The sequence below is a fragment of the Mastigoproctus giganteus genome, chromosome 5 (genome assembly GCF_048544385.1).
Source record: "Mastigoproctus giganteus isolate SK-2022 chromosome 5, ASM4854438v1, whole genome shotgun sequence".
In the NCBI taxonomy this organism is placed as follows: domain Eukaryota; kingdom Metazoa; phylum Arthropoda; class Arachnida; order Uropygi; family Thelyphonidae; genus Mastigoproctus; species Mastigoproctus giganteus.
The window spans coordinates 3514590-3541644 of NC_143579.1; the positions used below are offsets into that span (position 1 = coordinate 3514590).

The window sequence follows — 27055 nt, forward strand, 5'->3', positions numbered from 1 at the left end:
TGCTGTACAAATTGGGGCAGTATGGCATTAAGGGTAAGTTGGTGGTATGGATAAAAGGATGGTTGAGTGGGAGAAAACAGACAGTGGTAATCAATGGACATTGCTCTTTGGGGACTAATGTTATTAGTGGAGTCTCCCATGGTTCAGTGTAGTGCCCAATTTTTTTTTTTTTTTTTGCCCAAAATACGAGAGGTATTACACCATGCAAGGTGTTGGAGGTTGAGAAAATAAAGATATTTGCTGACATTAGACTTGAACTTCTGTAAATTGGCATTGGCAACCAGGTCATTTTCAGTGATGAAGGAAATAATGTATGAAGGAAGGTTGTTCCAGAAAACAGAAGTTGAATGAATAAATGATGAAAAAGAAAATTTGGTTCGGTGAGCTTAAAGATGGACAGTAAAAGGATATTGATTGGTTGTGGCACACATTCAGATTGTTTTGAAAGAGAAAGTGGGAATTATAGAAGCCAATTCATAAGAACAGTGTCCATGGAAGTATCTATAGAAAAGGCATACAGCAGAAACAGAATATCTATGAGACAGAGAGTGAAGAGACTCTGTTAAAAATGAGTGATTAATTAACCTAACTGTCATCTTCTGAATGGAATCTAGAAGCATTAGAGAGGTTTTGGCGAACTGCCCCTGATGTGGGAACAATATTCTATGGTAGGGCAGATTTTCAATTTGTACGGAGTGAACAGCTGTTTGGAAGAAAAGTAACGCTGAGAGCGAAAGAGAGAAACTCCAGTTTTTAGATGCAGAGGAAGCAATGTTTCTAATGTGCTTATGCAGAGAGAGAGAGAGAGAGAGAGAGAGAGAGAGAGAGAGAGAGAGAGAGAGAGAGAGAGAGAAGAGATATATGATCTTGCCTAAAAATGAGTGTCATAGAAGGTAAACATAGGACTAGAAGGATTCATTTTGTGAGATATGACAGGACAGAGTTTTAGAAGGACTAAATTCAACTAAGTTATCTTTCCCCACTGGGGAATTACCTGGAGATGAGCATTTAAGGTAATGAATTGATAGTGGATATTCAAGAAGAGTCAGAGCTGTTTGTGCAGGGCAAGGTTTCTCAAACTGGAAGGTGGAATGCAATGTTATCATTAGCAAAAATGTGGATAGCATTTCTGGTCAATGGAAGGTCATTAATATACAAGAGAAAAAAAGGTGGGAAAAAGAACTGAACCTTGGGGAAAACCAGCATTAGTGGAGAAATTAGAAGACAGAGAGCCATCTAACATCACCTACAGTTAACAGTCAGAAAGAAAACTGGAAAACAAATTACAAAACAGTTGGAAAACCATAAGATGGGAGCTTATTTAGAAGACCTTCATGCCAAAAATGATTGAAAGCCTTTGAAATGTCAAGAGCAACTGCTTGATACCCCCAAACGTTCCCATTGAATTTGTCCATAGGTGGGATTTGCCCACAGAATATTGCTAGTGCATTGGCACTGACTGAATCCATACTGGCGATCTTTGATCAGATGGAAGGTTTCTAAATAGTTTAAGAGTTGGGGTTACTTATTTCTGCATAACCTTCGAAAGAATAGAAGTAATTTCAATGGGAGACAATAATTGGATGGGAGGGATTTGTAACCCTTTTTAGGAACTGGCTGAATTTGTGGGTTGGTCACTCGCACACTAGCAAGGCTTTTGTGGATTTATTGGATGATTGTTTTCTACATCAGCATGTTCGGGAGGCAACAAGAGGGAGCAATACTCTTGATCTGATTATCAGTAGTGATTCTTCATGCATTAAGAACCTGCAGATAAATGAACCACTAGGTGGCAGTGATCACAGTGTGTTGAAGTGGGATTTACTCAAGGAGGTAACTACCATCAGAGGTAAAGGGAAGGGTTTTTGTTTTCGTAAAGGCGACTATGATGGTCTGAGACAGTATTTAAATTCTATACAGTGGGACCAACTGATGATGTTACCAACAGCAAACTCAAAATGGGAAGCATTCAAGGAACTAATCTTGGAGGCTACCAGGCTTTACACACCAACTAAGAAATATTGTTCAAGGTTTAGGCCTAAATGGTTGTCAGATGAACTAATGAGACATGTGGCAGAGAAGAAAAATGCATGGGATACATACAAATTAATGGGTGACATGGAAGCCTATGATAGATATAAGTTGGTCTGTAACCAAGTCACAAAGGAGATTAGGCAGGCAAAGGCAGACTATGAAAAATCCTTGGCAAAGGATGCAAAGAAAAACAGAAAAGAGTTCTTTACATACTTGAACTCGAAAAGGAAAGGGATGAATCAGATTGGTCCACTGGATATTGATGGTTCAACAGTTGAGGATCCTGCTCAGGTGGCTAACAATCTAAACGAGTATTTTGCATCTACATTCACGCATGAGGAGTTATTCAGGAAGGAGAATGATGTAGGTAAAGTAAACATTGGCAGTGAGCTGGATGATTTTGTAATAACTGAGAGGAAAGTGGAGGAGAGATTGTTGAGGATAAACATAAAAAAGGCACCTGGGGTGGATGGGATCTATCCAGTTATATTAAAGGAGGCAGCAAAGGAAGTAAGCAAACCCTTAGCCATAATTATGAGAGCTTCCTTGGACTCAGGGGAGGTACCTATGGACTGGAGATGTGCAAATGTGACCCCAATTCACAAAGGAGGTTCAAAGGCTGACACAAGTAATTATAGACCTGTTAGTTTAACTTCTGTTCCAGGTAAATTAATGGAGGCACTGGTTAAAGAAGCACTGCAGGATCATCTAGACAAGAATTCAGTTATAGCTCAGACGCAGCATGGTTTTGTTAAGGGCAGGTCTTGCCTGACCAATTTGATTGGATACTATGATGTAGTCACAAAAGAACTGGATGCAGGGAATAACTTTGATATTATATATTTGGATCTTAGAAAGGCTTTTGATACTGTTGCACATGGAAGACTGCTGCACAAATTGGAGCAGTGTGGCATTGGAGGCAAATTGCTGCTATGGATAAGGGGATGGTTGAGTGGCAGAAGACAGAGAGTGGTAATCAATGGACACTGCTCAACGTGGACTAATGTTATTAGTGGAGTTCCTCAAGGTTCAGTGTTGGGTCCGTTGTTGTTTTCGGTGTTTATGAATGATATTGATGATGGGATATCAAGTTTAATGTCCAAGTTTGCAGATGATACAAAGGTTGGCAGGGTCGTTAAGGACAATACTGACGCTATGCTGCTGCAACAGGATCTGGACAGGTTGAACAGATGGGCTGAGAGGTGGCAAATGAGGTTTAACATCGACAAATGTAAAGTGCTGCATATGGGAAACAGTAACCCCAGAGCAATGTATCAACTCTGCGGTACTACACTGACAGTGGTGGAGAATGAAAAGGACCTGGGGGTAATTGTGCTTTGATTTGATTTTGATTTGATTGAGTTTTTTTTGGCGCATCAGCAGCTATGGCTATAATGCGCCAAACCCTAGTTATAAAAGGGTAATTGTGCAGGCAGATATGAAGTTCTCTGAGCAGTGCAGACGAGCTGCAAGAGTAGCTCATGGTGTCTTGTCAATGATATACAGGAATTTTTCTAGCAGGGATAAGGAGGTGATTATTCCCTTGTATAAGGCAATGGTAAGGCCACATCTTGAGTACTGTATACAGATCTGGAGGCCTCATTTCAAGAAGGATGTAGAGCTGCTGGAACGGGTACAGAGAAGGGCAACAAGATTAGTAAATGGAACAAAGGGTTGCTCTTACGAAGAAAGGCTTAAGTTTTGCAAATTACAGAGTCTGGAGACTAGGCACCGGCGAGGTGATCTGATAGAGGTGTATAAGGCTTTGAATGGTTTGAGCATGCTCAATGCCAATGGGATTCTTCATCTTTCTCAGAATAATCACCTCAGAGGGCATAAATTCAAATTGAGGAAGGACGGATGTCGGATAGATGTGCGGAAATTTGCCTTTGGCCAGCGGGTGGTTGGTTGGTGGAACCGACTTCCATCACTGGTTGTTGAAGTTGATAGCCTAAACAAATTTAAAGCTCAACTGGACAGGTATTTCGAACGAACGGAGGGGTGAAATGGGAGTGGGTTTTTTTTTTTTTTTTTTTTGTTTTTTTTGGCTGATGCTGAATAAGCTTGCTTTCTTGCATCATATGCCTCTGCTAATGCTAATGCTAATATGAGCAAATTTCCAAGCAGAAGGAAAAACGCCTTTAGAATAAGCAATGAAAGAGTGGGTAAGGAGTAAGTTCGGGAGCAGAGGTTTTGAGAACAAGTGGAGAAATACAAATACCATCAGGACATGGAGCTTTCTTAAATTGGTTTCCTAACCTAGGCTACAATGTTAGGAAACCTAACCTTTTTTTTTTCATAACCAGACCTTAAAAGGTTAGGTTAGGAAAAAACGAAAATGTTTACCGGTTTCGGCTAAATTCAGGGTGCGCACTCCAGACTATTGGCATTTTTTTAATTGTGTGGGGGTTTTTTTTAATAGACTTTCGTTTTGATCTAGTGAAAGAAGGTTACATTAGTTTACGCCACTAATTCGGGATGGATTTAGTGAAAAAAGTTTATTTTATGAACCCTGTTCTGAAATTTTACCAAGGCTTCTTTTTTTTTCGCTATATTTCATAAGCTGACCTTAAATGTTAGTTTAGGAAATAAGTCAATAGAAAAAAAAATTCTTTATATATATGCACATCACAGCATCAAACAATCACTTAATGCTATCGTCTGTGGGGTTCACACACTAATCAGTACATGTAGGTGTAACAGACGTTTGAAGAAATTCAAACGTCTGTCAATCAATATATTGTTCTAGACTTCTACTGCCAATACCAATATGCACCATGTGTTTAACAAGAATGCAGGGAGAAACTGCAGTAGTGGCAAACCAGTTTGTACGGTAAACGTCAACAGGAGAGTTACCTACATAAGGAGGGAAGTGCGTAATTTGTATTTTCTTATCTAGTAATTTTTTTTTTTTTTGCCGGGGCAACAAAAGCCTGGAGGTTCCTTGCACTATATGCGTATGCTAATACAATTTTAACTTTTTTTTTAATTTTAAATATTTTCAGAAAAGTTGGTCACAAAAATATGATGCAAACTAAAAATCAAATCAAAAATAAAGAATACAGGTGACTCCCGCTTAACGCTGATAATGCGTTCCAGAAAAACAGAGCGCTAAGTGATTCTGCGCTAAGCGAGTGCCGCATTCCCATAAGGTAACATATGTATTTGTGAGTTGCAGTCGGTGCACAAATACATCTTTTCACACAAAAAGTGAAAAGATGCACAAATGTCGGTCAAAATATTTAATATTCAAATATTTGTACATATAAAATATTCTGCATTACATACGTATATAATTATGTGGTAACTACTTATGTATCAAAATTAAACTTAAAATTCCAATTAAAATCATGAATTTAATTGATCTAAATTGATTTAATTTAATCATGAAAAATGTCGATTTTGGGTTGAACTTTGGCCCTCTTCCAAATAAACTAAAAGGGGTATTAATTTTAAATCCCCCACAGTTTAATTACCACCCAACAATAAAGTCAACTGAGCCTTCACCGCTTTGAAACCTGGCATGTTTTTTTCTTCTTTCAATATGAAACTTCTTTTAGGCATTCATTTCCACAAAAGTCCTGCTTCATCTATGTTATACACTTGTTGAGAAGTATAACACACAATACCCCTCTTCAATAATTTTAACAAGTTCTTTTTTTTTTTTTGAAAGTTTAGGCTCCTTGATCTGTACTTGTGGCTTCTCCCTGGATTTTAAATCTATTCAACCAGCCCTTACTAGTTTTAAATGGATTTAAATGTTAAATGGTACCAATTTTTTTTTAGGTGAGTTTTCTTCTGATCATCATATAGGCTAATCTCTCTCTCTCTCTTTTTTTTATTATTCATAATATTTAACTTAACTGAATTCTGCTTTGGATATTATCTTCAATAAAATTAGTTAGTCTTTCCATTTCAATCCTAATAGTCGGCCTAGTCCTAGTTGCTCGCAGTGGAACAGCTATCTTTCCAGCTGCTAAAATTAATTCTTTATTTTTCAATTCCTATTATTAGTTCACACTCTCCCTATATATATTTATATATCTTGTTCAAATTTTCAATTGTTAATAAAATACTTTTTATTCGTCCACTCAAGTTCAAATACATTTTTTTTAAACCTGTAGTGGATGACACTTGATGTTAATACAGTTTTTTCAAATATTAATTCATTAATTAAATTTAATTAATTAATTTTAGTTTTATATGGGAGAAAAAAATTTCTCTTATATAAGATATTTAGCAGGATATAAATTTAGGAATAAAATTGAAATCAACAGGCTGGTTGGTTGGTTGGTTTAATTTTATTGGCGCATCAGCAACTAAGGCTATAATGTGCCAAAACCTTGTCATGAAAATGATAAAAATCTTTCAGTGACCTAACGAATTAGGTCACTAAGTCTGGGTATAAAAGCCACGTATAAATTGTAAAAGACGAATATCAGTAAACAAGGTAAAAATAATAAGATTTTTTAAATATGGTTAAAAAGGTTTACTGATTTCAGGAAACTAAAAATAGCAGACACGTGGTCATTGTCGGATAAAATCTGACTGAGTGTATAAGGCTCAGTCAGATGGTTAAAAGCGATAAAACGAGCATTACTAAAACTGGAACGAAATCAACAGGCAGTAGCTCAATCGGTAAAATGCAAGGATTTCAGTATTTTTCACGTGAAGGTGAAGAATGCGAGTTCAATTCTTGCGAAAATCAATAATTTTTTGATAAATTTTTGAAGTCGAAAGTTCGTTGTTGACCTAAGTAGGAATTGACTTTAAAATTTTTTTTTTATATTACTTGTTTCATAATTGTTCTTACAGTTAACCTTGCAAGTCCTAAATTATGGCACACATCCGCTTGTCTTTGACCGGATCGATTCGCTTCAAAACGAATAATTTAATTTTCAAATTCAGTCTTTTTCTTACATTTATAGTCTTTACTGCACCCAGGCATTGTTGCTTTTTCATTCTTATCGGACATTATTAACTCTTCGAAAATGTAACTGTGTTGGTTGCATTAATTGTGATACAATGTTCAAGTAAACTGTCCGTTACGCACAATGTCTAATACTGTACTGAGTGATGACTAGACTTCGGATAAATGCATATAATGCAAATATTAAAGCAATATATGTGATCATTTTTTAAAATGTTGATCTCGGAACTACGTAACAAGTCACTGTACTGCAATTAAATTAGTGCGTGAGAGAATTTCACTGAGCGTGGGAATATTTCTCAAGACGGCATGGGAAACGTTTTAACCACATTTTTATATTCATTTTCAAGCTATCAACTCCATCAGTGAAATGATTTCGGCAAAAATGCAATCTGTAAAAGAGCGTTATAGTGATCTGTGACAGCGTTAGTCAAATACGGGTTATAATATAAGAACAGCATTATAGCGAATCAGCGTAAAGCGAACCGCGTTATAACGGGGGGCTTGCTGTATTAAAATTAATTTGGCCATTATTTTAACAGCAAATAAGTTTGTTTGTTTTTCTCTGTCATTTGCAAAATTTTAGTGATGTGCATGCTTGATGATCAATTATGTTAACAAATTGCTTTTATTATTAAAATTGTCTCACATTGCATTCGTGTTAAGAATTCTCTGAGGGATTTAATGTCTACTGCTGAGTGCCTATTTCATTCCATTCCATCACACCTCATTTGACTGTGAATGCATATTGTTCACGGGTTCATTGTACTATACATAAAAGGCACTCCCTTTTGGGAAGTAACTAGCTTTTATTTATCATGCAGCATAATGCTGCATGATAAATAAAAAAAAAGCAGCAAAGCAAAGGGCTCAAGCTAATGGGAATGCTGTGGCCCAGGGGAGAACTGAGGGGGGCAGTTGTCCTCTGAATCACAGCCTTGTAAGATGCACTATTTGCTTGATGTCTGCGGAGCAGTCAAGTATGGGACATGATACTGCCATGGGGGATGTCTTTGTGTGTGTGCGATGCAAGGAGTGTAAGGAGATAAGGCGACAACTCAGCGTTGTTATGGGCCTATATGAGAGCTTGAAGGATAGGGTGGATGCCCTCGAAGGATTACAAGTGAGGGGCCCATCAAGCTCTCAGCTGCCCACACCAATGCCAGAGCTTGCACTTGGTCATCGCGGAACACAGCGGCAACCCCCAAGGCAGAATGCGCTGGTCCCAAAGGAACTAGTAGTTGTTGGTGACTCTATTGTCAGGGAAACGGGAAACATGCTTTGTAAAAAGGATAGGTGGAATAGGACCAGGGTATGTCTGCCAGGGGCAAAAGTTGATGACGTTGTAGAGCGGATATCATCTTTTAAGGGCACAAAAGGTGATATAGTTGTACACGTTGGCACTAATGACATTAAGAGTAGGAGACCGGCGGAATTACTTGACAAGTACAGGTCACTGATGAAAAAAAGCCGTGAATTAGGGTTGAAATTGAAAGTGTCTGCAATTCTGCCCAGACACGATAGGAGGGAGTATATGATGAGAGCCCTGTCAATCAATTCGGCCCTGGAAAGATTGTGCAGGGCTCAAGGGGTGGAATTTTTTTCAGCCTGGTCTGTACTTGTTAACAGGAGAGACTGCTTCTACAGGGATGGGATACACTTAAATAGAAAGGGTGCAAGAATGTTTGCTGATGCTATCGAGGCAATATTAGGTGGGTCAGAAAACTGCTAGATTGGGGGGATACAAGGACTAATAGATTAACAGTAGCCACTGGCAGAGGTGAAAGTGATTCTTGCACTGCTTCTATTGGAATGAGCCGCAGCCTGGAAAATAAGATGCAGGATATTTCAGAGACTGCTGGGAATCATTGGGGTACAAGTAAACACATGGGTTGTGTTAGGGTAGCTAAGAAAAAGAACAGGTGCATGTATACTTGTGTGTACACCAATGCTAGGAGTTTAGTAAATAAATTTGATGAATTTGAGGTATTGCTCAAAACATCAAAGGCAGATATTGTGGGGATTTCAGAGACGTGGTGTCACACAGATATAAGAAATGCAGAACTGGAATTTGGGGAGTACAATGTCTACAGAAAGGATAGACAGGATAGGAAGGGAGGAGGGGTTATGCTATTAGTTAAAAAACACATAAAATCCAAGGAAGTGAAGCCAGTCGACATCGCTGGACAGTGCAGTGTCGAGTCAGTTTGGTGTGACATAAGCATTGGGAGATCAAAATTGAGAGTAGGAGTGTGCTATAGGCCTAATGACTCTGATGAGTATAATAAGAAACTGTTCGGAGAAATAGAGTGGGCCAGTAAATCAGAGAGTCTTATAATGGGGGATTTTAATTTCCCAGATATTGACTGGAATTTGGGGGTTGGTCACTCACACAGTAGCAAGGCTTTTGTGGATTTATTGGATGATTGTTTTCTACATCAGCATGTTCGGGAGGCAACTAGAGGGAGTAATACTCTTGATTTGATTATCAGTAGTGATTCTTCATGCATTAAGAATCTGCAGATAAATGAACCACTTGGTGGCAGTGATCACAGTGTGCTGAAGTGGGAGTTACTCAAAGAGGTAACTACCATTAGGGGTAAAGGGAAGGGGTATTGCTTTCGTCAAGGCGACTACAATGGACTGAGACAGTATTTAAATTCTATACAGTGGGATCAACTGATGATATTGCCAACAGCAAATTCAAAATGGGAAGCATTCAAAGAACTTATCGCGGAAGCTACTAGGCTTTACATACCAACTAAGAAATATTGTTCAAGGTTTAGGCCTAAATGGTTGTCAGATGAACTAATGAGGCATATGGCAGAGAAGAAAAATGCATGGGATACATACAAATTAACACGTGACACGGACGCCTATGATAGATACAAGTTGATCTGTAACCAAGTTACAAAGGAGGTTAGGCAGGCGAAGGCAGATTACGAGAGATCCTTGGCAAGGGATGCGAAGAAAAACAGCAAAGAGTTCTTTACTTATGTAAACTCTAGAAGGAAGGGGATGAATCAGATTGGTCCACTTGAGATCGATGGGTCAACTGTTGATGAACCTGCTCGGGTAGCTAACAAACTACATGAATATTTTGCATCGACATTCACACATGAGGAGTTATTCAGCGAGGGGAATGCCAGAGGTGTATTCAATTCTAGCAGTAAGCTAGAGAATCTTGTAATAACTGAGAGCAAAGTGGAGGAGAAATTGTTGAAGATAAACACAAGAAAGGCACCTGGGGTGGATGGGATCTATCCAGTTATATTAAAGGAGGCAGCAAAGGAGGTAAGCAAACCCTTAGCCATAATTATGAGAGCTTCCTTGGACTCAGGGGAGGTACCCATTGACTGGAGATGTGCAAATGTGACCCCAATTCACAAAGGGGGATCAAAGGCTGACACAAGTAATTATAGACCTGTGAGTTTAACTTCTGTTCCCGGAAAATTAATGGAGGCACTGGTGAAAGAAGCACTGCAGGATCATCTAGACAAGACTTCAGTTATAGCTAGGACACAGCATGGTTTTGTTAAGGGGAAGTCTTGCCTGACCAATTTGATTGGATACTATGATGCAGTCACAAAAGAACTGGATGCAGGGAATAACTTTGATATTATATACTTGGATCTTAGAAAGGCTTTTGATACTGTTGCACATGGAAGACTGCTGCACAAATTGGAGCAGTGTGGCATTGGAGGCAAGTTGCTGCTATGGATAAAGGGGTGGTTGAGGGGGAGAAGACAGAGAGTGGTAATCAATGGACACTGCTCATCGTGGACTAATGTTATTAGTGGAGTCCCTCAGGGTTCAGTATTGGGGCCTTTATTGTTTTCTGTATTTATAAATGATATTGATGATGGTATATCAGGCTTAATGTCCAAGTTTGCAGACGATACGAAGGTTGGCAGGGTTGTCAAGGACACTACTGACACTATGCTGCTGCAACAGGATTTGGAATGGTTGAGCAGATGGGCTTCGAGGTGGCAAATGAAGTTTAACATTGACAAATGTAAAGTACTACATATGGGAAACAGCAACCCCAGAGCAGCGTATCAACTCTGTGGTACTACACTGACAGTGGTAGAGAATGAAAGGGACCTGGGGGTGGTGGTGCAGGCAGATATGAAGTTCTCTGAGCAGTGCAGACGAGCTGCAAGAGTAGCTCATGGTGTATTGTCAATGATATATAGGAATTTTTCTAGCAGGGATAAGGAGGTGATTATTCCCTTGTATAAGGCAATGGTCAGGCCACACCTAGAGTACTGTATACAGGCCTGGAGGCCTCATTTCAGGAAGGATGTAGAGCTGCTGGAACGAGTACAGAGAAGGGCAACTAGATTGGTGAATGGGACAAAGGGGTTCTCTTACGAAGAAAGGCTTAAGTTTTGCAAAGTACAGTGTCTGGAAACTAGGCACCAGCGGGGTGATCTGATAGAGGTGTACAAAGCCTTGAATGGTTTGAGCATGCTCAATGCTGATGGGATTCTTCCTCTAGCTCAGAAAAATCACCTGAGAGGGCATAAATTCAAATTGAGGAAAGACAGATGTAGGATAGAAATTTGCCTTTAGCCAGCGGGTGGTTGGTGGGTGGAACAGACTTCCATCCCTTGTCGTGGAAGTTGATAGCCTAAATAAGTTTAAGGCTCAGCTGGACAGGTATTTCGAACGAACAGAGGGGTGAAGTGGAAGTGGTTATTTTTATTTATTTATGTTACTTTTTTTTTTTTTTTTTTTTTTTGGCTGATGCTGCATAAGCTTGCTTTCTTGCATCAAATGCCTCTACTAATGCTAATGCTAATGCTAATAATGTCTTGAAGTTACATATTAACATTGGTACTACACTGACAGTGGTAGAGAATGAAAGGGACTTGGGGGTGGTTGTGCAGGCAGATTTGAAGTTCTCTGAGCAGGACAGACGGGCTGCAAGAGTAGCTCATGGAGTATTGTCAATGATATACAGGAATTTTTCCAGCAGGGATAAGGAGGTGATTATTCCCTTGTATAAGGCAATGGTCAGGCCACACCTAGAGTACTGTATACAGGTCTGGAGGCCTCATTTCAAGAAGGATGTAGAGCTGCTGGAACGAGTACAGAGAAGGGCAACAAGATTAGTGAATGGAACAAAGGGGTGCTCTTACGAAGAAAGGCTTAAGTTTTGCAAATTACAGTGTCTGGAGACTAGGCACCAGCGAGGTGATCTGTAGTGTATAAAGCCTTGAATGGTTTAAGCATGCTCAATGCTGATAGGATTCTTCCTCTAGCTCAGAAAAATCACCTGAGAGGGCATAAATTCAAATTGAGGAAAGACAGATGTAGGATAGAAATTTGCCTTTAGCCAGTGGGTGGTTGGTTGGTGGAACAGACTTCCATCCCTTGTGGTGGAGGTTGATAGCCTAAATAAGTTTAAGGCTCAGCTGGACAGGTATTTTGAACGAACAGAGGGGTGAAGTGGGTTTTTTTTTTTTTTTTTTTTTAGGCTGATGCTGCATAAGCTTGCTTTCTTGCATCAAATGCCTCTACTAATGCTAATTGCATGATATTATCACTCATACTGCAACAACAAATGGAAAATATTTGGAGGCGCCTCTGTAGTCAGGTGGGAAGGAGCAGCAATGCGTAGCGCACGCTTCTTGATTAAACCGGGGTTCGAGCCCATCACCACCAAATACAGAGGATGCAGAAAGGTCAGGGAATGACCACCGCATATTCCCGGAGCAATATGGCCCTTAGTTGCTAATGCTCCTAAAAAAAAAAAAAAAAAGAAGAACAAAAATAAGAGTATTTGATTTTTACATATCAGTGAAGTAATATATAAAAATTTTCTTAATAGAGATATCATCTTAAAATAAAAGTGTGCTAATATTATTATTATTATTATTAACAGCCTTGTATTTTAAGCTCATTCATTTTTAAAAGCGACATATATTAAAAGAACAGAAATTTAAACAGCTGCATTTCATACTTTTGCAGCAGCAATATCTATAGCAGATTGATTGTAAAATGACTGCACAGTTCTGTATCTTTCTCTTGGTTGGTACTGTCCACATCTATTTCCTGTATGAACTGGGGCTACTGTAATTTGCTGGGGTTTCTTCAAAGCAGCTCGAATTGGATTCCATAATAACAAGATGGCACACTTGCGTGTGAAATCCATTGCAATAAGATGTTCTAGAGACATTGTCATGTTTTGGAGCTATTAAAAATAAAACAAAAGTAAAATCAGTGACGTGTTTCAGATCTTTTAATATAACCATCATAGAAGTTATAGTATGACTTAAAGTACTGTTTTATTGGATTAAATTCAAAAAATAGCAATGGCTTAATTTTTCAGTACTCACCTTGATCGATCTGCAATTGTTATGGTTTGAATGGCAAGAGGTGACTAGCTTTAAGGTGATTGGTTCTTAAATTAAGGGGTGGGTAAATAGTAATTATGATGGAAACGGGATTAAAATATGCACAAGGAAGTAGAAGTGCACTAACTCCGTCCTTGGTTGTCATTAAATTGGGTATCTCTAAATAGTGGAGATTCCCAATTTAACTCAATTTAATGACAACCAAGGACGGAGTTAGTGCACTTCTACTTCCTTGTGCATATTTTATTGCTATTTTTTGAATTTATAACCATCATAGTAAAATATTAAACAGACTGATTTTTAGTTAACAACACAAATAAGATACATTGTTTTTGGAGAACAGCATCACAAAATTTTAAGATCTACAGTTAAAACATTATTTATTCAATACAAATATAACTGCTAAAAGTGATAATTGTTGATAAATATTGGTATTAGTAGTGAACAAATGATGCAAGAAAGCAAGCTTATACAGCATCAACAGGAGAGAGAGACTCTTGCCACAACCTGAGAGATATTTAGAGGAGTTTGGTAAATTCCCCTCTGTGAACTTGGCATTACTAGTGACAAATGATACAAAAAGGCAAGCTTATACAGCATCAACCACATAAAAAAAAACACGACACTTCCCATTTTACCTATTTATTCCTTCCAATAGTTTTAGTCTTCCTTGAATTCATTTAAACTAACAACTTAAACAACAACAGACGGAAATTTGTCCCAACAATCAACTACGCACTGGCTAAAGGCAAACTTCCGCACATCTATTCTGCAACTGCCCTTCCTCAATTTGAATTTATGTTCCCGTGTGTGTGTGTGTGTGTGTGTGTGTGTGTGTGTGTGTGTGTGTAGTCTGAGCAAGAGGGAGAATACCATCAGCATGGAGCTTGCTCAATCCATTCAAAGCCTAAAACAGCTAAAAATCAGATCACTTTGCAGGTGTCTAATCTCCAGATTCTGCAGAACTGAAGCCATTCTTGGTAAAAGCACCCCTTTGTTCCACTCACCAATCTCATTGCCCTCCTCTGTACTGATCCCAGCAGCTCCACATCATCCCTAAAATGATGCCCCCAGACCTGTATGCAGTATTCAAGATGTGGCCTGACCACTGGTGGTGATTTTCCCATTGTCTTATACAATGAGAAAATAATCCCCTTATCCCTGCTAGCAAAATTCCTGCATATTACTATTAACAATGGCCATATGGTGCAAGGAAGTCTATGGCTTATGCCGCACCAACCGAAAAAATAAAATAACAATAAAATGATAAGAATAAAAATAAAATAATAAAATAATGAAATAGACAACATATGTTTCCCTCCTCCCATAGGCTGACCTTCGAATTTCCCCAAACTGTCAGCCTCTACCACCCACGTAGGTAACTTATTCTAGTAATTTTTAACTTGCTGGCTAAAATAAAACTTCCTGCAATCGAGTCTAAACATTTCTTCCCCCCGCAACTTGAAATTATGGCCCCTAGTTCTAGAATCATTTATACCCGTGAAAATTCCATCCTTATTCATTTTGCTTATGCCTCTCAGAGCCTTAAATGCCTCAATCAATTCTCCTCTAGGTGCCTAGTTTCCAAGCTCCGCAACCCATATATTCACAGTCTTTCCTCATATGGAGGCCCTTTTGACGATCTCACCAGGCGAGTTACCCATCTCTGGACCCTTTCAAGAAGCACAATGTCTTTCTTCCTTTAGGTGCAATCTCCATACTTGAACACAGTATTCCAAGTTGGTCTAACAATAGCTTTATATAATAGGATTATGACATCCTTATCTCTACTTGCAATCATTCGATAAATCATCGATAGGACACAATGGGCCTTCCTTGCAACCAGTCTACAATGCTCGGAGAACTTCATGTTTGGCCGTATCGTAATACCAAAGTCCTTTTCCTCCATTACTGACTTTAGTTCAATTCCACCAAGTGTATAATTTATTTTGAGGTTACTGTTCCCCATGTGCAATACTTTACATTTTGCTAAATTAAAGAATAGCTGCCATTTTTCTGACTATTCCTGAAGTCTATCTAGGTCACTCTGAAAAAGCTCTGCTTGGTAGTGATCATTACCTACTCTAATCTACCAATCTTTACATCATCTGCAAATTTAAACATCATACCATCCTCTATCCCTTCATCGATGTCATTCATGAAAATCAAAAACAGCAGTGGTCCTAATGCTGATCCATGGGGAACCCCACTTCTTATGTCAACCCAATCTTAGGAATAACCATTTATTACAACCCTCTGCCTCCTGCTCAAAGCCATCCAGCTATCCATCTAAGGATTTTCTCTACGATTCCAACCTATTCCAGCTTATAAAGTAACCGCTCATATGGGGCTGAGTCAAATACTTTCTGATTTTCCGAATAAACAATGTCAAAATTATTCCAGAAGTCCAGCTATTGAGTGACCCTGTCAAAATAGCTAACCAGATTAGTTAAACATGATTTTCCCTTTAAAAAAACAATGCTGAGTAACCTTCAGAATTCCATTTCTATCTAAATGATCCTGAATTCCACTCTTGATCATTGTCTCAATGATTTTCCCTACTACTGAAGTTATACTAACTGGCCAGTATTTTCCCATGTCACTATTAGAACTGCCCCTATGTATTTGAGATACATTGACACTTTTCCCATCCAACGGAATCACTCCCGAGTCCAGTGATGCTCTCATAATTAGATTCAATGGTTCAATGCACGCACTCGCAGCCTCCCTTAAGATTATAGGGTATATGCCATAACCCCGGGAGCCTTACTAGCCCGTAGGCTCAAAATTCTTTTTCATTGCATAAACATGTGAAATTTAAACATCATTAATTACATTTTTTTTTTTCAACTTCACTCCCTATAATTTCTCTCTGACGTAGAGGGTTTTCCTTCTGTAAATATTGATTCAAGTTCATCTGTAACTTCAGCTAGGGTATCTAATACTATCCGACGTCCATTACATAAGGATCCAATCTGGTTTGTCCTCTTCTTTGCATTTATATATGTGAAGAATTCCTTATTCCCCTTCTTTGGTCTCTTTGCCAGCAATTTCTCATAATCTGCCTTTGCAAGCCTTTTCTATGGCACTATTACAGATCAATTACAGATTGTAGCTGTTATAGGCTTCAGTACTTTTTATTGCTTTAACTTTTCCATGCTGTCTTTTTCTGCTCAAGTAATCTGGCAACTTCATTATTCAACCAACTTGGAATCCTCCTTGTGGAGTATTTTTTTAATGGTATATAAGTATTCAAGGATTCTGTGATTAATGTTTTAAAGGTATACCATAATTCAATTGTATTTGCTCTCTGTGAGATATCTACCCAGTTAATAGAGGCTATGTAGCATCTTAAGCCTTTGTAATTTCCTTTCCTGAAATTAGAACCCATTCCTTCACCTTTAACTATTACTACCTCTCTCTTCATAGTCTATTGTAGAGCTCCATGATCATTTCTTTCTACTGGTTCCTGTACTGTCGGCCCTTATGTTATCTGGTTCATGGGATGAGCTCTAGAGTATTCTTTTCCCTAGTATTTTCCCTGACACACTGATAAAAATAGCAATCATCTAGTTGATTTAAAAATTTTGTCCCCCATGTGGAGTTTCCTTCCCATTTACTCCAATCAATTAGAGAAATTAAAATCACCCATAATAAGACATTCACACTTACTTGCTCATTCCATTTGCATGTAAAGGCTCCCATCATAATCTTCACAATCACCTAGCCTATAGATTACTCCCACTCTCATTATATCTTTGCTTCCAACAATCTCACACCATACAGATTCAATGGTAGCATGCGAAACGTCTGAATCCAGGAGCTTTCGTTGCACTCAGACTGATTTTATATCATCGACAAAACATCATGCGCTATGCTGAGAGCCTGTCGTCACTGCTCATAGAACTTCATATCTAACTGCACAGTTACCCCAGGACATTTTCATTCTCCTATATCCCCCCCCCAGTGCAGTACCACACAGCTGGCATGTTATTCTGTGGTTGCTGCTACCCATATGAAGTACAGGTAACCCTCGTACAATACGGTAGTTAGGTTCCTATAAAATCCCGTGTAGTGCCGTGTTATACGGAACTAAGGACCAGTACAAAAAGGGAGGTTACGTTCCAAAAGCTAACAAAAATACACCACACACCATTTTTTTTTATAATTATCGGAAACTTAATTTTTATGAAAAATAATAATAACTGAACAACTGTCTCACAAACTGTGATACATAACATGTTAAATAATGTATGTTCATTGAATTTTCTTCCTCTTCATCGCTGCTAAGCACAATCAAAAGAGAATGTTTCCCTGTTGCAAAATATCTTCACCTTCTGAACTTTCTTCTGCACCATCTAGATTTCGTGTATCTTCTGCTCTCTTCAGAAAATCAGTAATCTGCGTTTGTTTGCTTTTCCGTGGTAGATTAGCATTAGCATTAGTAGAGGCAAATGATGCAAGAAAGCAAGCTTATGCAGCATCAGCCAGAAAAAAAAAAAAAAAAAACCACTTTCATTTCACACCTCAGTTCATTCGAAATACCTGACCAGCTCAGCCTTAAATTTATTTAGGCTATCAACTTCCACAACAAGGGATCGAAGTCTGTTCCACCAACCAACTACCCGCTGGCTAAAGGCAAATTTCTGCACATCTATCTTTCCACAATCTGAATTTATGCCCTCTCAGGTGATTATTCTGAGCAAGAGGAAGAATCCCATCGGCATTGAGCATGCTCAAACCATTCAATGCTTTATACACCTCTATCAGATCACCTCGCTGGTGCCTGGTCTCCAGACACTGTAATTTGCAAAACTTAAGCCTTTCTTCGTAAGAGCAAACCTTTGTTACATTCACTAATTTTGTTGCCCTTCTTTGTACTCATTCCAGCAGCTCTACATCCTTCTTTAAATGAGGCCTCCACACCTGTATACAGTACTCAAGGTGTGGCCTGACCATTGCCTTATACAACGGAATGGAATAATCACCTCTTTATCCCTGCTAGAAAAATTCCTGTACATCATTGGCAAGACACCATGACCTACTCTTGCAGCCCATCTGCACTGCTCAGAGAACTTCATATCTGCCTGCACAATTACCCCCCGGTCCCTTTCATGCTCTACCACTGTCAGTGTAGTACCACAGAGTTGATACGTTGCTCTGTGGTTGCTGTTTCCCCATACCCCCAGGGGCTCACATCTGGTGAGTATGGGCTTGGCACACCCAGGGTCCTGAGCTGGATATCATCATTCTTCTCTTTCTTGGTGATTCCCTTCTATTTCTGACCCCCCCTCCCTCTCTCTCAGGGGTAATTCAGAATTTTTTTTTTTTTTTTTTTTTTTGGCTGGTGCAGCAAAAGCCTCAGGCTTCCTTGCACCATATGGCTAATTGTAATAATAATAATAATATGTAGTACTTTACATTTGTCAACACTAAACTTCATTTGCCACCTTTCCAGATCCTGTTGCAGCAGCATAGCGTCAGTAGTGTCCTTAACAACCCTGCCAACCTTTGTATCGTCTGCAAACTTGGACATTAAGCTTGATATAACATCATCAATATCATCTACCTGTTAGTTTAACTTCTGTTCCAGGAAAATTAATGGAGGCACTGGTTAAAGAAGCACTGCAGGATCATCTAGACAAGAATTCAGTTATAGCTCAGACACAGCATGGTTTTGTTAAGGGAAGGTCTTGCCTGATCGATCTGATTGGATACTATGATGTAGTCACAAAAGAACTGGATGCAGGGAATAAATTTGATATTATATATTTGGATCTTAGAAAGGCTTTTGATACTGTTGCACATGGAAGACTGCTGCACAAATTGGAGCGGTGTGGCATTGAAGGCAAATTACTGCTATGGATAAAGGGATGGTTGAGTGGCAGAAGACAGAGTGGTAATCAATGGACACTGCTCAACGTGGACTAATGTTATTAGTGGAGTTCCTCAGGGTTCAGTGTTGGGTCCGTTGTTGTTTTCTGTATTTATAGATGATATTAATGATGGTATATCAAGCTTACCGTCCAAGTTTGCAGATGATACAAAGGTTGACAGGGTTGTTAAGGACACTACTGATGCTATGCTGCAGCAACAGGATCTGGAAAGGTTGAGCAGATGGGCTGAGAGGTGGCAAATGAAGTTTAACATTGACAAATGTAAAGTATTACATATGGGAAACAGCAACCCCAGAGCAACGTATCAACTCTGCGGTACTACACTGACAAGGGACAAGGTATTCTTGTATTGATTGCGGCCTCCAGGGTTACCCCTATATACCGCTGTAGCATCTGTAGGTTATTTATAGCCGGCAAGTGTGTGTAAGTGTGTGTGTGTGTGTGTAAGTATATATGTGTGTTGTGATGGTTGTTGTTTGCCGGCCCTGGAGTCTTAGCAGCCGGGAGGCAGGGAGCAAGCTATCTGAGTCCCGACTCCCGTCCCTAGCCACGTGGAGGCGCTCCAGGAACTATCTAAATTACACTTAGTGGGATTCCAACAAGTGGAATCCCGGTTATAGTAAATAATGAATAGGGAGGATAAAGTAGGAGAAAAGAAAGTAGAAGAAGAAATGAGAGCAAAACACTCTCTCAGGAAAAAGAAGAAACAGGAAAGAGGAAAACACTAGTTGGAAAATCTAACAAGTGAGAGAGCTTGAAGAGGTAAAATTTTGAAGCCTGAAGGCTTGTACATTTGAAAGAAAGATTCCCCTAGCCGGGAAGGAAGCCCAACTTGCACCGACAAGGGGAAAAAGAAAAGTCTCAAGGAAAGAACATAGGTAATGTACAAGTGGCTATTAGATAGCCACTTAAAAGAATAAATTAAGATAAATAATAAATACTTATGTCACCGATATGAAACATAGCAGTAAACATATTAACAAATTACACTGCATAAGCAGAAAGTAAAATATACAATATTTACAAAATAAGTAATTAAAATCTTGGCTGAAAAATTAGTCAACCAAGAAATTAACAGAAACAGTCAACCAGAAGAAATGTAGAAACATATATACAAAACACAAAGAGACAAACAGAACTCACCCAAGGCAAATATATGCCAAAGGCAAAACCAATAAATACTGTACAAATAAATTAGTTAACCGAATCAAAAGCAATTCTAAATTTAAATCTAAGTATAACAGATCAAAATAATAAGTTAAGTATTAAACAATAATTAATTAATATGCAGAGAAAATGTCTCTGCACAAGTAATCTAATCTATAAACATATGTACATAACCAGCAAGTGCAAAGCTGCTACCACAAGCTGCGAAAAACAAAACTTGTTTCAAATAACAAGACACGTAGAATTAACAATAATGCATAGGTAAGCATTAAAAAAAAAAAAAAAAAAAAAAAATGGATGTCAATTGCCAACAAAGCAATTGGATCTGAGAGGGCGGGGAGAGGTCCATCCTACCCCTCAGAACCAAAACCCATTTAAAACTAAAAATGCTAGACTAAGAACTATATGGTACTAGCAAAAACCCAACTGATTGCAGCTGCAATCAGACAGGAAAGAAAAATACAACAAATAATCAGCCCCGCAGGAAAACACAAGCAGCAAGAGAAGCAGCCAGCAGTAAGACAGGCTAGAGAGGAAAATCATCTCACTCAACCAGAATAGCCAACTGAAGGTTGGATCTGAGGGAGCAGGGAGAGGTCCATCCCACTCCTCAGAGCCAAACAGACAACGCAAGAAGAGAAAAACTGTCTCTTCAACATAATAATGAGCTAACTACACAAGTAATGTACAATATAAACATTTAAGATTAACTGCTGATTTAAAACACAATAAAATCAGTTACTCTCAATTCTGAGAGCAAACAACAAATCAAACAAAAGCACCATGATATTAACAAGATAATTACAGTATTTACAAAATACATACAATTTAACACAGAAAATCATTTCAGGCAACCCGGACAGAGTTCGAAGTGGGAGAGGGGAGGTCCATCTCTCCACTCGGCCAGGCAAAAACCTGAAACAAGTCTCCAGAAAAAGACGCAAAAACTCTGCGTCCAAAACACAAGACAATTTAGGTAAGGAAGAAACTCCTCTCAAAAAAAAAAAAAAAAAAAAAATCAATACAGTAATATATATAAATATTAAGAACAAATAACGAAATCAAGGGTTATTCCTTGATAAAGCCGCTCTTCTCCGGAAGACACTATTAGCAAAAGAAGAGAAGGCAGAAAGAGAGTCAGCCGACCCAACCAGGCGCCAAAAATCATCTAAATTATATACATCTGTACAGATAGACAATTGTTGTCTTAAATCCACATATAAATTACAATGTAGGACAATATGTTCAACCGTCTCCTCAGAGCCACAAGAGCAGAGAGGAGAGGGGACGAGTCCAAATCTATACAAACGAGAATTAATTCCATGTCCCGTGATTAAGAAAGTGGGAAATAACCCAAGTTGAAGCCAGTTAAAATTTTTATCTTTAATAAAAACACGAGGAAAGAAAGCGTATGTGATTCTGCCGAGAGAGGAATCATCCCAAGAGTGTTGCCACTCTTCCAAAGCAAGATTGGAAAGTCTGGCCAGATCAACATTTGTAGAGTTCTCATAATTATTAGCAAAATCTCCCACCGAGGCAGGAGAGAGAGATTTCCTATGGTAAGACAAGAAATGCAATATAATTTCCAGGTAGATAGGGAGACGACCATTAATAACAAGCAGGGCATCAGTAGAAACAGTTCTACATGCCCTGCAAGTATAGAGAAGGAAGGACCGCTGCACCTGCAGAAGGTATTTTTGGACCAGTGAATTAAGAATTCTGAAGCCCCAAGCGCCAGCACCATAGCAGACGATGGGGATGAAGATACACTTGTAGTAAAGACCAAAAGAAGACGACTTAAGATTCCAGAGGGAACGGGCAAGACGCAACAGCCAGCCGGTAAGAGAACGGATTTTCTGCCGAAGGTACTTACAATGGGGAATGAAAGATAAACGATCATCAATCACCACCCCAAGGTATTTATATTCACTTACCAATTTAACAGCCTGGTCAAGAATTTTAACCACAGGGGGACGATTACGATTCAGTAGGCCTTTCAGAAGAACCTGTTTAGTTTTAGGGACTGAAATGGAGAGTTTATGGAGGGAACACCACATGTGAAGATCATCCAAGATGTGGTTTGCTTTAATTTCCAATTCTAGACGAGAATTCCCAGATACAAGCAAGGCAAGATCGTCGGCGTAGGCAATGTTGACAATATCATCATGAGGGGCATTTAGCCATCCATCAAGGACCACGTTCCAGCAAAGGTACTACACTGACAGTGGTAGAGAATGAAAAGGACCTGGGGGTAATTGTGCAGGGAGATATGAAGTTCTCTGAGCAGTGCAGACAAGCTGCAACAGTAGCTGATGGTGTCTTGTCAATGATATACAGAAATTTTTCTAGCAGGGATAGGGAGGTGATTATTCCCTTGTATAAGGCAATGGTCAGGCCACACCTTGAGTACTGTATACAGGTCTGGAGGCCTCATTACAAAAAGGATGTAGAGCTGCTGGAACGAGTACAGAGAAGGGCAACAAGAGTAGTGAATGGAACAAAGGGTTGCTCTTACGAAGAAAGGCTTAAGTTTTGCAAATTACAGAGTCTGGAGACTAGGTACCGGCGAGGTGATCTGATAGAGGTGTATAAGGCCTTGAATGGTTTGAGCATGCTCAATGCCTATGGGATTCTTCCTCTTGCTCGGAATAATCACCGAGAGGGCATAAATTCAAACTGAGGAAAGACAGTTTTAGATAGATGTGCGGAAATTTGCCTTTAACCAGCGGGTAGTTGGTTGGTGGGACAGACTTTCATCACTTGTTGTTGAAGTTGATAGCCTAAACAAATTTAAGGCTCAGCTGGATAGGTATTTCGAACGAATGGAGAGGTGAAATGGGAGCGGTGTTTTTTTTTTTTTTTTTTTTGGCTGATGCTGAATAAGCTTGCTTTCTTGCATCATATGCCTCTACTAATGCTAATGCTAATTTATAAATACAGAAAACAATAATGGACCCAACGCTGAACCATGAGGGATTCCACTAATAACATTAGTCCATGATGAGCAGTGTCCATTGATTACCACTCTGTCTTCTCCCACTCAACCATCCCTTTATCCATAGCAGCAATTTGCCTCCAATGCCACACTGCTCCAATTTGTGCTGCAGTCTTCCATGTGCAACAGTATCAAAAGCCTTTCTAAGATCTAAATATATAATATCAAAGTTATTCCCTGCATCCAGTTCTTTTGTGACTGCATCATAGCATCCAATCAAATTGGTCAGGCAAGACATTCCCTTAACAAAAACCATGCTCTCTCTGAGCTATAATTGAAGTCTTGTCTAGATGATCCTGCAGTGCTTCTTTAACCAGTGCCTCCATTAATTTTCCTGGAACAGAAGTTAAACTCACAGGTCTATAATTACTTGTGTCAGCCTTTGATCCTCCTTTGTGAATTGGGGTCACATTTGCACATCTCCAGTCTATGGGTACCTCCCCTGAGTCCAAAGCAGCTCTCATAATTATGGCTAAGGGTTTGCTTACTTCCTTTAATATAATTGGATAGATCCCATCCACCCCGGGTGCGGGTGGGTAAAGTTCCTGGCTGGCAACCGAATGGTCGCAGGTTTGAAGCCCGCCTCGGGCTTGGATCAAAGTACTGCAAAAACCTTGGGGGTGCATTATGGCCACAGAAGCCGATGCACCAACAACTACCCAAAAAAAAAAAAAAAAAAAAAAAAAAACTCCAGGTGCATTTTTTATGTTTATCTTCAACAATTTCTCCTCCACTTTCCTCAGAGTTATTACAAAATCATCTAGCTCATTGCCAGAGTTTACTTCACCTCTGACATTCCCCTTCCTGAATAACTCCTCATGTGTGAATGTAGATGCAAAATAGTCGTTTAGTTTGTTAGCCACCTGAGCAGGTTTAGTTAGTTTTGTTTAGATTGTTTGCCACCATCAATATCCAGTGGACCAATCTGATTCATCCCTTTCCTTCTAGAGTTTACATAGGTAAAGAACTCTTTTCTGTTTTTCTTTGCATCCTTTGCCAAGAATTTCTCATAATCTGCTTTGCCTGCCTAATCTCCTTTGTGACTTGGTTACAGACCAGCTTATATCTATCATAGGCTTCCATCCCATTAATTTATATGTATCCCATGCATTTTTCTTCTCTACCATATGTCTCATTAGTTCATCTGACATCCATTTAGGCCTAAACCTTGAACAATATTTCTTAGTTGGTATGTAAAGCCTAGTAGCTTCCAAGATAAGTTCTTTGAATGCGTCCCATTTTGAATTTGCTTTTGGTAACATCATCAGTTGGTCCCACGGTATAGAATTTAAATACTGTCTCAGACCAACGTAGTAGCCTTTACGAAAGCAAAAACCCTTCCCTTTACCCCTGATGGTAGTTACCTCTTTGAGTAAATCCCACTTCAGCACACTGCGATCACTGCCACCTAATGGTTCCTTTATCTGATATTATAGTGAATTCATCTTATAGTGAACCAGTCGTAAAGCGGGGGATCCACCATACTTGTATTTCAGGAAATCTTTTGATACTGTTGCACATGGAAGACTACTGTACAAATTGGAGCAGTATGGCATTAAGGGAAAGTTGCTGCAATGGATAAAAGAATGGTTGAATTGGAGAAGACGGATTGGTAATCAATGGACACTGCTCTTCATGGACCAATATTATTAGTGGAGTCTCCTAGGATTCAGTGTTGAGACCATTGTTGTTTTGTGTATTTATCAATGATATCGATGAAGGTATATCAGGTTTAATGTCCAAGTTTGCAGATGATACAAAGGTTGGTAGTAAAGACACTATGCTACTCCAACTGGATCTAGATAAGTTGGGCAAATAGGCTGAGAAGTGGCAACTGAAGTTTAACATTGACATGTGCAAAGTACTGCATATGGGTAATGCTATCCCCAGAGAAATGTACCAAATGTGTGGTACTTGCAAGACAGTTCATTGGCACACAATGTATCAAGCACATGCCAATTTGGCATGCATTTGTGTTGAACTGGGATTCTGAATTCATCCCTCATATTCATCAGATGTTGCATCCTCAGACTACCTCTTCTCAAATCTCAAAAATCATTTAAAGAGTATCAAATTTGCATTAAATTATGTCATACACTGAACAGAAGTCTGGTTTGTGTAGCAGTCTTTCGATTTCTGTTTGAGAGGCTTAAAATGCTGGAATGTTGTAAAGCGTGTGGAGTTGAATGGTAAATACAGTAGTGTCAGTTATCCAGAATAATTAATACCAGATTGCATCTGAATAGCCGAATTTTCTGGGTAATGGTATGCAAGGTAAGATTAAATTCTTTTATAATGTATTAAGGTAAAAGAAAGACTTTAAATAATGTGGAAAAACAAATTTATTTAATTTAAAAAATAATAAAAATTTATTTTAAACTATATGGAAACTGTGTACCTTTTATGTAGGATCAGAATTCTCTCAACACTCACACTGGAAGGATTATGTGATTATATAATTATACGAATAAATGTCCCATATTTAATATTAAATAAAATCAATTATGAAAATTACATTAAAATTATATAAATAAATACTTATTAAAAGATTGTCCTGCATTTAATTCTCATCCCCAACTTAACGCATCAAGAAATGCCAGGAGAAATCGACAGCCATCAACACCCCCAAAAAAACCAAAACCAATACCACATATGTTAACATGAGAACTGAAAACAATTGTCAGATTTATCCTTAAAAAAAAACATAGGTTAAAATATCTAAAATCATAAAATTGTCCAAACTTATTTGGGTACACTCTGGGCTCACAAGAAAAAATGTTTTTTTGTGAATGATACCCACCCTTTTTTTCAATTCCTACTATTAGTTCACACTCTCCCTATATATATTTATATATCTTGTTCAAATTTTCAATCGTTAATAATATACTTTTTATCCATCCACTCAAGTTCAAATACATTTTTTTAAACTTGTAGTGGATGACACTTGATGTTAATACAGTTTTTTCAAATATTAATTCATTAATTAAATTTAATTAATTAATTTTAGTTTTATATAGGAAAAAAATTCTCTTATATAAGATATTTAGCAGGATATAAATTTAGGAATAAAATTGAATTCAATAGGCAGTAGCTCAATCGGTAAAATGCAAGGATTTCAGTATTTTTCACGTGAAGGTGAAGAATGCGAGTTCAATTCTTGCGAAAATCAATAATTTTTTGAAGTCGAAAGTTTGTTGTTGACCTAAGTAGGAATTGATTTAAAAATTTTTTTTTTTTTTTTATATTACTTGTTAAGGGGAAGTCTTGCCTGACCAATCTGATTGGATACTATGATGCAATCACAAAGGAACTGGATGCAGGGAATAACTTTGATATTATATACTTGGATCTTAGAAAGGCTTTTGATACTGTTGCACATGGAAGACTGCTGCACAAATTGGAGCAGTTTGACATTGGAGGCAAATTGCTGCTGTGAATAAAGGGGTGGTGAGGGGGAGAAGACAGAGAGTGGTAATCAATGGACACTGCTCATCGTGGACTAATGTTATTAGTGGAGTCCCTTGGGGCTCAGTGTTGGGTCCATTATTGTTTTCTGTATTTATAAATGATATTGATGATGGTATATCAAGCTTAATGTCCAAGTTTGCAGACGATACAAAGGTCGGCAGGGTTGTCAAGGACACTACTGACACTATGCTGCTGCAACAGG

At 38.6% G+C, this 27055-nt stretch overlaps 1 protein-coding gene across 1 annotated transcript in view; it reads right to left on the reverse strand.

The window, feature by feature from the left end:
* The window catches only part of LOC150085132 (branched-chain alpha-ketoacid dehydrogenase kinase-like), a 275984-nt gene that overhangs the window by 226076 nt on the left and 22853 nt on the right, over positions 1–27055 (reverse strand). The window contains exon 2 of the mRNA XM_090373887.1: positions 12933–13163. Coding sequence (XP_090230013.1) covers positions 12933–13154 — 222 coding nt within the window. The 5' untranslated portion in view covers positions 13155–13163. The remainder of the gene's footprint in view (positions 1–12932; positions 13164–27055) is intronic.